Source organism: Macrobrachium rosenbergii, chromosome 11, assembly GCF_040412425.1.
Source record: "Macrobrachium rosenbergii isolate ZJJX-2024 chromosome 11, ASM4041242v1, whole genome shotgun sequence".
Classification (NCBI taxonomy): Eukaryota; Metazoa; Arthropoda; class Malacostraca; order Decapoda; family Palaemonidae; genus Macrobrachium; species Macrobrachium rosenbergii.
In genome coordinates, this window is record NC_089751.1 from 47,841,812 (window position 1) to 47,855,524 (window position 13,713).

At 36.5% G+C, this 13,713-nt stretch overlaps 1 protein-coding gene across 1 annotated transcript in view; it reads right to left on the reverse strand.

Annotated features, from left to right (window-relative positions):
• Positions 1-2,637: 2,637 nt before the first annotated feature.
• The window catches only part of LOC136843423 (protein phosphatase 1H), a 31,094-nt gene continuing 20,018 nt past the window's right edge, over positions 2,638-13,713 (reverse strand). The window contains exons 9-11 of the mRNA XM_067111869.1: positions 11,773-11,936; positions 8,158-8,554; positions 2,638-2,777 (exon numbers count right to left, since the gene is read on the reverse strand). Coding sequence (XP_066967970.1) covers positions 8,161-8,554; positions 11,773-11,936 — 558 coding nt within the window. The 3' untranslated portion in view covers positions 2,638-2,777; positions 8,158-8,160. The remainder of the gene's footprint in view (positions 2,778-8,157; positions 8,555-11,772; positions 11,937-13,713) is intronic.

The following is a 13,713-nucleotide window of genomic DNA, read 5'->3' on the forward strand; positions in this document are numbered from 1 at the left end:
CTCAGGCTTTCTCTCACTTATCTTCCTATTCAGAGCTTGCTGAATTCCTGGTTGTGACTTGTACTGCATGTACGTCTAAGGCTAGACTGGTGTTTCAGAGACTAGCCTTGATACTGATACTGTGAGCTGACACAGTGGAGAATGCTTTGTTGTGTATACAACACAAAGAAAGGCTTTGTTGTATCTTCAAAAATCCTGCTGAAACTTGTGCTAATGTCAGAGATCCATAGTGCTTATAAGATTACTTGTGCGGGCTTTCCCCCTTTTGTGCACACAAATTGTGTGCATTCCGTTAGAACTTCCTCTTTTATCACACTGTGAACTTAATACTTCGCTTTTTGTCCTTTATGGGGATGGCACTTCAGGGTTTGAGGATTGGAGTGGACTATTATCAGTTACAAAACTGAATTATAAGATATCCAACAACCATACTAAACAACACATATGTGCCCCTTTACAAACTCTTCTGACTGCTTGGTATGTTTGTTGACATTCTCTTGCTCCTAGAGCAGCCTGTAATGAGATTCCTTGATTAATCTGTAACTTGGAAAACTGACAACTACATTAAAAAGATCCTAGGCAATGTAGACTGGTAGTTTTCCTGTTTTTTTTTTTTTAAGGGATGCTTGAAACGCCTCTCCTTGACTGAAGACAATTATTTTGGTTTTCCAAATGGTTTTTTCAAATTCTTTAAGATGGCCTTACCCTCCTATGGGGGTTCCCAGCTAGTGCTCTTTTCAATTGCCTCATCTCCTCAAGAGCCTTCGTTACTACTGTTGGACTGTCTCATTTTCATCTACTAGAAATTTTTGGAGACACATGAGCAGCTACTCAAGCTGCTGTATCATACCTGGAATACATTGTGGTGACTGATTGAACTTAGCTTAAATTTGCTGTAGGTTCACCAATTCATATTATAGAGTGAAAATATCCAGGAGAAATGGAAAGACTTGGATAAAAATCAGATATAGTCTAAAAACCTGTTTTCCAAAGGTAAGAGATAGTGGTGTTGAAGTGTTTACTGTAATTTTGCATACCAGTGTTGTTTATCATGTAGCAAGTCCTATAACATGTTTTGTGTTCCCTTGTTAAGGACCTCCACCTCCTGTGTACATCTTGTGGAGATCAGCGGTGCTCCCTTAGCAGACATGCTGAGTGTGTGTGTGTGTGTGTATGTGTGAGGTTTGGGTAGTTGATCAGGGAGTCCTTTTCACCCTGAAGTTGTCTGACAAATGCTGTTCCATGCCTTCAAGGGCCACACTGTCTGACTCCTCTGATTCTGAGTATGGTGGCATCAGGTGATGAGTTGGGTCCAGTTGAATAGCACTGTGGTGGTCGTGGTCCCAGTGTGATGACTCATTTTTGCACTGCAGGTAAGAAAAGTAAGTGCTCAATGGACTCTTCAACTCAGTGGTTTACTCATTCGTGGAAAACTTTCCTCTTTATCTTTTTGTTCCTCTAAATTGAGACTCAGGCAGTATGAGATGATAGGTGTACTGATGAAACGATAGTACAGTACATCTACCACATAAAACGTGTTTTTCCAACAAACCCATTAATTTTGAGTGTCTTCTTTCCTTCCTCCTGCCTTTCTGGTGGGCATGAAAAGTGAAGGGTAAAAGAGGTATCATAGGAGAACTGGGGCATGCTCAGTGAGGGTACTTGAATATGATGAGTATAGATTGGTTCAACTGTTTTTCATTGCATGTAGGAAAGGCAAAATATAATTGTTTGTATGAAAATCTTTGGTGTTTAACATTATATTTGTACAAAACACCTGTTCTCTTATTGTAAGTTGAAGTTTCTAACTCTGTGGTCTGGGTAAACTACTGTCATGGGTAATAACTTTTATGGCCAAGGAGTGTTGCAAATGAAAACAGAATTGTCTAAAAAGTGTCATGTGGATTTCCAGTACTGTGCTCCCCTTTTGTTGCCTGTCATCCCATCATAGCCCCACATTGGTCTCCCATGAAGAATTCTGGTTAAGTTAGCCATGATCGTGCATCTGGCACCACAACAACACAGGCCACCATGGCCGGCTGAGAGATTCACAGAGCATTATACGCTGTACAGAGGTTTTTACTTGTTTAATTTCTGTATATATTGTGAATGAATACACTGTATTGTTGTAGGTTTTTTTTTTATTGTGTACCCTGCTTTCCAGTTGTTGCGGTGTCGGAAATCCTGGCATCCACTGTTATGATTCAGACTTGAATCGTCAGGTTCTTCTTAATTTTACTTAATAGAAGGAATTCTGCATCACCAACTGGAAAGCAGGTTAAAGAATGAGAAAAAAACTCGTGCAACAATATATTGTACGTATTTACAATGTATACAGAAACTGAAAAGGCTCCCGCATTCATTCAACTTTGCACACAGTTGCACTAAGAAAAAAAAAAGTCAGTGAAGATAGGAGGGGCAGCTATTCCATGATATAGCCTTTGGAGCCTTCACATGGTGCATAGACTGGGACAATCTGTTACTCTTAAATTTGACATGCCAGTAGTCTGGAAGGGGGACTACTCTGGGAGCTTATATACACCTAAATAGGCAGGGCTAATGACACTTTCAATGATCGTTGATAGCTTATATGGAGATTCTTGCAATTTCTGGTTGGCTTATAGAAAATTGCTTATTAGACCATGCTCCACTACTGGCTTCTAAGACACTGGATACAAAATCTTATATCAGTAGATGTTGAATTTACCAGAATTCTTCACTGAAGACCACTTGGGGCTACAAACGAGACACCACCATACTGGACATTCACACGTGAGCTGTAAAAAGAAAATGTTTTGTTTTCATTAGTATCCCTCCTTACCCAAGACAACTACATAATGACAACACATTAAATTTTAAAATAACTTTTTAAATTAATTTGAACTTGGCACAGGTATACTTCCTAATCCTACAGACTAGATTCATTTGGTGGCAGAAGAATAGCAAGTTCTTTGGGTTAGTGGCTTCCTTTTCTGTAGAGTAACTCAATCTTCCTTCCCTTGCCACTAGGTTTATTTGTTTAAAATGATTTACTGTCTTCATCTTCAAATTTTACATTGTATATTCTGTTGAATGAGATTCAGTATAATCTCTGCAAGTGTCATCCCTTGTACATTATTTGATACCGTTTGTAAAATAAAACAAAAAGTAGCATCCAGTATCTAATTTTGTCGAATTGCACCTCAGCAGTGTTTAAAAAATAATTTGGGATGATGGAGACATTGTAGTGAGAACTTACAAATTCCATTACAGTAATGTTCATTGCTGTGGACCTCTGAAACAGAGCATATACTGTAAATGTAAAAATTGTAATGTATAGTAATGTACATTAAAAAGTTGATCAGCACTAACTTATTTTTGGAGTGAACTTTAAACACCTAACCTTATGTCAGTAACTCATTTTTTGTTTAGTCAGCATCCTTAGCTGTTTGCTCAGTTCTCGATTGAACCTGTCCTGTGACTTTACAGTGCTCGTATTCTTTGACCACACTGTGTGATCTTAATAAATCATTTGTGATTAATTAACTTCAAGAGCATGGAGCCCAATCTAAGTGTCTCTAGTCATGCAGAGGTTATGTCTAATTAACGAAAGGAATGGTTCATGACGCTGAACTTAGTCATGTGATAAACCATTCCTTTTGGGAGAAATGCCACAAAGAGATGATGAAGACTAACTAACCAAATCAGGCTTGTTATCAGATTGCTGTGACAGATGACAATAGAATCTGGTGCATGTTTTTACCATAGAACACCTCATCGACTCAGGCTGTGGATCAAGGCATATGTATGCCACCAAAACATTTTCCTGAGATGATGATAGTCCTGAATGACACCAGATTGGAAAGAATAAAAGAGGCAGAACAACTGAAGGCTTCAATAAGCTTTCTTCAACTCAGCCAAGGCTTGGAACTCACTCTCAAGCCACTACAAGCTTCTGAACAATGTCAAAAGCTCCCAAAGGTCTAAATTTCAGGTGACTTAAGCATGTAGCAGACAACATAAAATATGCTGACATAAGGCTAAGTTGGGTAGAGGACAAAAACTAAGGGCACTAAATTCAGCTAATAATGTGGACCTATAAGTGCCCAAGAAAATAATTATGCTTACACCAAAGATGAGCCACAGCCTACACAAGTTATCCACTGCTCAAGCTGCTTGAAAGTACCTTGAAGGCACAGTTGAGCAGTATGAATTACATTGCTATTTCTACATACTGCTGGCTGAAAGAAGAAAGAGGGCAAGATACCAGTCATCTAACTGGCAAGATACCAGTCATCTAACTATCATCTGACCTTCCACCACCTTATAAAACCTTAAACAAGATGCTTTTCTCTCCTAGCAGAGTTTGGGCCCTTTACACTTGAGCAAATATCACAAGTCCCAAGGATTGATTATCCAAGGATTTCTTGGCAATGTCCCTCAGGTAAAGAGGTAAAAGTAGTTTGGTGCTGCCAACCACCTCCCCTCATTGCCTGTGACGCATGAACATTAGGGAAGAGTAAAACTCCAGATTCTGAGAGTCATCACCATGGGTACAGAGTCATCCATCTCACCAAATGACCAGAATTCTTTACTTGCAGAATGAGAAAACATTCTTGAATACTTCCTTTTTGTGCATGCCAGTACTAACAAACAGTTGTTGAAAATTAAGCCTCAGATGTAGAGCCCTGCAGAGGTAGTGCTACAAAACTCACTCTAGAGACAACAGCAAATGATCACAATCACTACCTACAAAGTCTCAAAGAGAGGAGAATGAAAACAAGGAATCCCCATCCGATGAAATAATGGAGATGGTGCAACCTGGCTAAGCTCAACTCATGCTAAAGGAAGGAAAGGAATATAGAGTTTAGGCCAAAGGCCAAGCACTGGGACCTATGAGGTCATTCAGCGCTGGAAAGGAAATTGAGAGTAATTAGGCTTGAAAGGTGAAACAGGAGAAAAACCTCGCAGTTGCACTTTGAAATAATTGTTGGAAGAGGGTGGATAGCAAGATCAAAGAAAGATAATATGAATGGAGGTATAGTAAAAGGAATGAAAGGGGTTGCAGCTAGGGGCCGAAGGGACACTGCTAAGAATCTTTAGTAATGCCTATAGTGCACCTCACTATAGGCACTACCTCCCTTGGGGAACTGATGCTAAACCTAGCAAGGAAACAGTGTGGCATCTGTGTCCAAAGCCTCCCTCAGGTTACTACTGGGTGAGGCTCAGGAGAAATCCCACTCAGTAAGCCTTTGTGGGAAAAGACTGCTCAAAGCTCCTGAGGAGCATGGAAACCTCACCCGAGGGGCAGAAGGATCCAAGAACTTAAGCCAGAAGACCCGAGTGGTAACCCTTAACTGAAGAAACGGAAAGGAGCCTGACTTGGTGAAGTACACGAGAAACTACGATCATCATGGAGAGATACCTCTGGGATGGTGCCTACCACAAAAGATGGCCCACTTTGCCTAGTAGACTTCGGTGCCTAACGTCTCCTACACAACCCTGGTGAGAAAATCCTCTAACAGAAGATGCTGGAAAATCTCCAGCTGTGAAGTGCAAGTGACTCCACAGCTACCTCAGTAGATGGTGGCTGCTGAGGCATTGTGGCCCATGGGTAATTCTCAGTGCCTCAACAATTAGTCCCAGCAAGGCAGGCCTGTGCGCTGCTCAGTACCACTCCACAGAGGATGTAGTGCATGCTCCTACTTGCTTCAGATGGGAAGCACAGCTAGCCTGTTTGGGCTTCCAATTTGAGGCGCAAGGACAGTGAAGGTAATCCCAAGTGTTTCCTTCATTTCTAAAATTTGTCTTACCAGCAGCAATTAAAATACTGTAACATAAACAGTGAATACTAAATACAACCCATAAGATACCCTTTAACAAATTTGAATATATATATATATATTTTTTTTTTTTTGCAAAAAAAAAAAAAAAAAAAACAAAAATCACTTCTCATGGAATAGGCAGAAAATTGTTATAGTTATATTGGTCTGGAAAACTTGGTACTGCATTGACTGAAAAGTGGCACAATTGACACAGAACTGGTGTGGATTATCTTGTAATTTTTAATATACTGTTGGATAACTGGCACACAGTAAAATAGGTGCTATACTGTCATGAAATTTGTGCAGTTAGTATGAAATTTTTAGCACTAAAACACATTCAAACATTAAATAAACTTGCAGACTTCAGTAACTATACAATACCACTGTGTGTCTGAGTTTGGATGTAAAAGATGAAAACAAATAGTAACAGCAAAAACATAACTGGAAACATTTTCACAAGGTACCTAAAACAGAAGGAACATTAGGAAGGAAAATCTGCCTTCAGCATGTAACATAAAATTTTTTTGCAAGACTACCTTCAACTGATAATGATTTATATTAATTATGTTTCAAGTATGCAAAATTAAATGCAATCTACCACTGTACTGTTCTTTTAACTCTACTTGCACACTAAACCTTGTTTGTAGATGTCATGTAAACATTGTCATCTCGTTCACCTGAATAATTGGTTTGTGATAGAGACAATTTAACAAAAACATCCTACCTTCCTTTCAAGAGAGGGAACACTTTAACTAATTACAGCTTTTTTCTGTAATCATATTAAAAAAAATTAAGGGATTCACCCACTGGAGCACTGGTTAGCATAAAGAAATAAGGACATTATCATTACAAACCTTAAGACATACTTTGAAGAAATTCTCGCATTTCTCTTCCGATATATCACAATTTATAGTGTTTGACCATTGGTCTTCTAAAATCTTTAAAAAATTAAAATTGGATTAATTACACATGAAAGATTTTTAATTTTTTTTTTAAGTACAAGTTTGTCAGTCTCTCCATATGAAAATGCATTGATGAAAAGAATGGACTGTTAACTCTAAAAACATTTCAGGACTAATATTTTTTACGTAAAAAACTTACATTACTTACATCTAACACTTCCTTTCTCATTAAATCTGATTTAAATATAATTTATTATCACTCACACTTCCTTACATAAGGAATAGTACACAGTCCTTTATAAAACTACTATTGTCAATATCTTTAATCTTTCTCCATCAAATTAAACTGAACAATTACTTAAACATTTACAGTAACATAAAAGCAAACAAAAGTAAAATAACTGAAAAGTAGCCATCTACCTCACAGCTATTTCCAATACACTGCAAGTTGAGGGAACCTTTTCTATGTATGTACAAACAGCCCAGTTTAAAATACAGTACTATACAAAGCATGCTGAAAATAAATATATTAAAACTCTCAACTTTCAAGGTAATTTTAGGAAAATTAAGACAAGTAACCACCTAGAGTTTGATGCTCATTAGTACCATTTCTCAATACACCTGGAATGTATAATCTTTTCTAGAAATAGTGAGGCCTATCATATACAATGTAAAGGAAACTGCAATTTAGGTATAGTATCAGAATAAGCTTTACCATAAAATAATGGCTAGTATGAACTGAGAGGAAACTTTGAGCACACACTTTTCCTTCATATGGTATCACAGTTACACACAGAAGAGGCTCACAGAAGAATAGCAAAGAAGATTTATCTAAAAGAAAAGATAATCTCATTGCAAGTACTATACTGTTTATACTGCAATCAAGACTTTATCTAGAGACATATATCATTTAGTTTTGCATAGCATAGTGAAGCAGCAGGAATGGTGTCAGTTGGATTAAAATTCTATTCAAAACTATCATTACCTTCTATAGCTACGATTTGTTTTGGAAGAAATTTAAACCAGTACAGAGCCTAAGCCATCTTGTGTGGAACTGTGGTACCTTCTTTGAGGTTGTGAATAAATATATTAAATATATTAACAATGCTTTGGTAAATGAGGTTGACAAAAGAACAATTTCATGTTTTTGCCATGTAGCCTGTTAACAAATATGTAACAATTGTTACTACAGTATAAACAAAACTACTGTACTGTGTTTTGTGTATCCTGCCAAAAATGCACAATTAGGTATAATGGCACCACCACAAGTGCATTAAGGATGAATCTTTCACACATGGGACTGAAAAAACAGCCTTGCTCAGTGCATGTACACATTCAAGTATACTAAATATTACTGTCCACTAAGCAATATCCAGCATCATACAGAAAATGCCTAAAATGAATGTCAAATGCATTGCAAACTCCACGTTTGACACTTTTTTTGTACTTACGATTTAAGCCTCATCCTTGAAATAGTCTTCATGGGGCTTAATATCTGGTGAATCTTTACGACAAGTACCTATTTCATCTGTCTGACTAGAAGGTATAAGAGTCACTTCCTTGAGAAAACTATTGCTATCACTATGAGAGGTTACATCAGTCTCCCTCACATCAGCTTCTGTTAACTGAGGTTCTTTGGTAAGATTTTCTGAGGAACTTTTATTACATGCTAAAGTAGTTTGCTGGTGTAATTTCCATTCTAGATACTCATCCTTGTAAGGCTTTAGGGGAATAACAAAGACTGATATGTCATCAATAGTGGCATGCTTATCATCACTAGTTCGCCAATTACGTTCTTTGAGCTTCCCTCGAGCACTCATAACCAAATCTTGAGCTGCACCAGTGTACCTGTAATGAGTGACATCATACATTATTAGCTTAGTTATTTTACTGTATGAAATGTAAATTATACTGTACAGCAAAACATCTCCTAAATGCTACTCTGGACAAGTAAAATGAGGGAATTTGCATATAATGGCAAACCCCGCAATATATTTTTATACAGTGAACCCCCCCCGTATTTGCGGGGGATGCATCCCACACCCCCCCGCAAATAGCTAAAATCCGCGAATACTTAAAACCCATCTAAAAACACTTAGAACTGCCCATTTTGATAGTTTAAACATAAAAACCCTGTAAAAATGCATATACCTGAGTTTTTTAATAGTTTTATCACAAAAAGTGCATTTACTCATGAAAATTATATGAAAATACAGTAATTAGTGAATATTTCTCAGTGAAAAATACAGCGAATGGGCAAATTTTCCACGAATGATGGCTAGATATGTTCCACAGAGAAACCCGCGAATGCGTGAGTCCGCGAATCATGAGAACGCAAATACGGGGGTTTACTGTACAGTATATATCTGTACTGTTGTATATGCTAATGGATATTTAATTATTTACATATTACAATACCAAAATAACTTCAAATACTGTACAGTATAGTACTGTATTGCACGTAAATAACTTAAGAAAAAATAAACTGATGGTCAACTGTGGTATACATACAAACACTCTCTACTTGCTGTATACACAACTATACTGCATTTCTTTCCTGTATAAAGCAGTAAACTATTATTTAACAATGTACAGTTTTGTATGGAAAAGAAATACAGTTTTGTAGCATATACAGTAAGTAGTGTTAAATAGGTATTAAATAATACTTTTCTGTACATTATCAGTGTATGTACAGATAACTACAGTAATGATGATGATAACAACATATGCACAGATAATAGTACAGTAATGATGATGATGATAACTCCATTCACACTAAATGACAGAGAAAAATAAAAGCAATTATCAATTCTACCTCTTTCTCTGAATGAACCATTTAAATATTTCTCCTTTCTATGCACACACTTGTCAGTGCAGTACATCTTCACATTGTTATAAAGCAAAGTGAATAAAGTCAGCATCATATGTTAGTCTTATGCTAGGAACATATCATCAGATGATTTACCTGCTCCTGATGAGCCTGGAGCACCTAACAATGAAAGACATCTTACTGCAGAGTCCAGAATGTCAGGAACCAAACTGACTCAGACTTTTATTCTGGGATGTGTTTTACTGAAGATATGAGAAACTTTATAATGAGCAGTTTACTTGGCCTCATATTTATAAAAATACTGCTGCAGTAACTAGAAATTTTCAAAGATGCCATGGGTGTTTTAGTTTATTAATAATCAATAACTGTCCACTAAAATCTGTACAGTATGGAAAGCATCAAACTTCTCTGATGCTGATAATGGTGGTGGTTCCTATTGTCATTCTAATTCTTTGTCTTCCTTTCACACTTATTATTAAGTTTTCTATTATACTGACATCATCCTACTGTTAGCTCTTCTTGATGACCTTCAATATGTTTTAACAGTAAATATATCACATCAACAGTGTCTTCTCAGCAGGCTTCTTTTACTATGAAAGAACATTGTTTCTTCATCAATTCCAGGAACCCTCAAGGTTATTTCATAACTTCACTCCATACATGGTTCCAATATCCACTGACCATAAGTGATTTTAATTCATCCATTTCTGGCTTTATCTTACTGCATCTGCAATGGTGCAACTTCCAGCTTTTCATGACATACATGAGGGTCAGCGTCCACAACTTTTTAAATGTGATCAAACACAAGGTAGGTGTAAGAAGGTATATGCAGTCTTGGCACTCCATATTGTACCCTGCTCCAGAGGCTACAACAACCAGGTTGTGCAGGTAGGTAAAAATATAACCTCAAAATTTACATTTTTATATTCAATAGCTTCAGGATAAGGTGCAATATTTATCACCAGTAGGACTTGGAAATTCAGCCCCTACTGCTCCAAGTACTTTTTTATTTCAGCAAAGACACAATGACTAGGCCATTTTTTAAATGGCAGTAACCCCTGCTTTCCTGTTGTCTTCCCACAACAAGGGTATGTGGCTCTTCTCTTTGTTTATGAAGGCAAAGGTTTCATGGCCCTATGCACAATGTCTGGCTTAATAACCTCTAACAGACTGCCAGTTAGCACCAACATGAGTCTATCATTCCATGCCCTGAATGCTTTAGCCTGCATTGCTCTTTGTTGAATGTATGCTAATTTAGCATCTTCCAGAACAACCCATTTCATTTAATTACGACTGAAAACATGTTCTGGAAGGTATTCTTCTTCTTGATGAACTCCTATATCTCTCCCAAAATTTGCCATACAAACGATCAAGCAGACACAGATGCTCCCATTACTTTCACTTTTCAAAACCCAATTTATTATGAGCTCAGAGCCATTTTCTTGCAGTAAAGGGTTTTGCATAATTTGGTCCAACAGATGATTTTGCAGTCTTCTTATATGCTTCGTACTTTCTGATACAACATGTTGCTTTCCAGTGAAATAGGTTTCCAGTTTCCTGATAACATTTTCCAGCTAAAAATTTAAAGCCTTTCCTGTTACACTAAACAACTGTCCCTCACCATGGATGTGACTCTTGATACAGAAAGGGTATGAGCAAAGGTTGAACAAATTTCGGTAATCATAATTTATTTTACCATGCCTAAACTTACGAAGAGATGTAGCATATGTAAACAATCAAACACACCAAACAACATAAATATACAGTGATCCCCATATTATTCTTTTCCAAAATCCAAAATCCATACTAAGCATATATTAACACTCTCAATCATCATCTCCAGTGTGTAATCCCCTTAAAGAGGCTTAGAAGGTTATTCAGTATCACCTTCAGAGAAGACCGAACTACAAAAAATATTAATTTTCATTCATTACTTCACATGCATGCTTCTATCCTGCAAAATAATTAATAGTAATAAAGAAACGACAGTAAGAGAGAGAGTAATACTGTTTTAGTAACCCTTGCTTAGCTTGATGTATGGTGTTTTAGTAAAGATGATAGCTCTTATTGAGCTGTTATTACTAATAACTTTATATATATATATAGTGTGTACTTCTGCCAATAATTCTTAAATGGGCAGAACTGTCTACATACAATTTTATGCTCAAAAAGAACAAACTGTAACTATGTATTGGTAATAAAGACTTAACAAATTGCACTAAAAAAAAAAACTTACCTGTATTTATATTTATCCTGTTCTTCAACAGGAAACAATGACAAAGATCTAACGACTATTTCTGCTGCTTTTTCATTTGTTGTGATATCCCACAAGCCATCTGTTCCCAAAATCAAGACATCTCCATCCGTGACATCTGTAGATTCTATATCAAATACTTTGACCTGAAATAAGTCTCAAGATTACTTTTAATTCATATTATCAACAAGCCATGCAATAGAAAATAGAACTATTACAGAGGATAAGTTCAATCTAAAATAATATGAGTCCTGTAAAATAAGTCACTTTAATTTTACAAATAGTGTAAATATAATTCTTTTAAACTCAAAAGAATCCAAGTTATGTATCCTTTTAATTTTCTTATGCTTCTAGATCCTTCAATTTATATGATTTTCCATAAACTGATGCTTTCATTAACAACTAAACTTTGTCACAGAAACATGGAAATAGAACTATTCATAATAAGGGAATATTGCCAATTTTCTTAACCCTTTTGCTGCAAGCCTGTTATTGCCACTTGTGATGAGATCAGTTTCCTGCTAATTGTAAAGCTGACTAATTTGCTCCCTTTCATATTTGTATTTTCATAGTTTATTTTCATTACTCTCACAGTACAGTATTATATTGTACTACATTATATTATTACAATGTTTTATTACAGCAAACTGCTAAAATATGCCAATAATATGAAGGTAATCATTCAAATACTGAACTATGTAGCTTTTACTAGTCATTCATTTGTGTGATAACTCTCAAAACACGGAAAAAAGTAATGCCATTCCTGTTATTCAGTCTGCAAATCTTTATTGCAAACCTTGAACACTTGCTCTTGGCAAAAATTACATCTGGAAAAACCTCACAAAAAAAAATAAAACATAGACTTGGCATTCTGTAGAAATTGTGAACTGATTACCTCCAATAAAAGTTTCAGAGCACCACTTTTTACTTACCGAATCTTCAATGGTCTTGCATTCACAAATTGCATTATGCTTTCTTTGTTTACTAACATGACCTCTGGTGCTTGACAAATTTACTTCCTCCTCTGCCATTTTCTCTGATTCATGATTATCTCTGATAAAACCTGAAGTCAAAAAATATCACCGTACTCACTATTGTCACTATCAGAACTATCAAATAGTTCAGGTCCACTACTATCATCGTCATTTCCAAATAAAAGCCTCTGTAATGCTTTTTCATTACGAGCAACCACCTTTCCATGGCATTTTGATGCTTACTGAAATTATCCTGTAAGCTGGAAACTTATCTGTGACGAGCTGCCTAACTGGAACCAAAAGAATTATGATTTAGGAGGTAAGTCCTATGTTATGGATGAGACCTTTCAATGACTGAAGAGATGTGTCACACAGTGAAAGGCTCGAGTCAATTCATATTTTGTGCAGTTCGGATATGTCTAAGAATGAGCTCAGAGAGTTTAAAAGAAAGTGCTGGTATTGATAATTCTTTTCAGGATTAGTACAGACTCACATTTCAATTCACGCAATGTAACTGTCTATAACCCTGCAAGTCAATCTACATCTCTAGTTTACCAAATATAGATGAAGGAAGATCAAATTAAGGAGTGGAAGAAGATTCCCTAACACCTGCCAAAAGTAATTCTTGACCTGCAAATGCCAGTCCAAACATAGGCTAATGCAGACTGGCACTCTAGTAGAAAACAATTTCAAATTAAGCTTTGGGCAAAAAAAGTAAAGGTGGCTCACTCTCTTTAGCTGTTCTGCCTTATTTTCTGACATTTTCATAGGCTTTCTTAAGCCAACAGGAGCCAATGTTCTTAATGATTTCTTTTTTTCTTTGTCCAATGGGAAGGAACAATCTGAAGTTATACTAGTAGCCTTTGGTGCTCCTCCAGTAAGGCCTGACAGCCCTCACTGGACAGAGTATAAGGTCATCGCCATTATTTATGATGGGGAGATAAGGTAA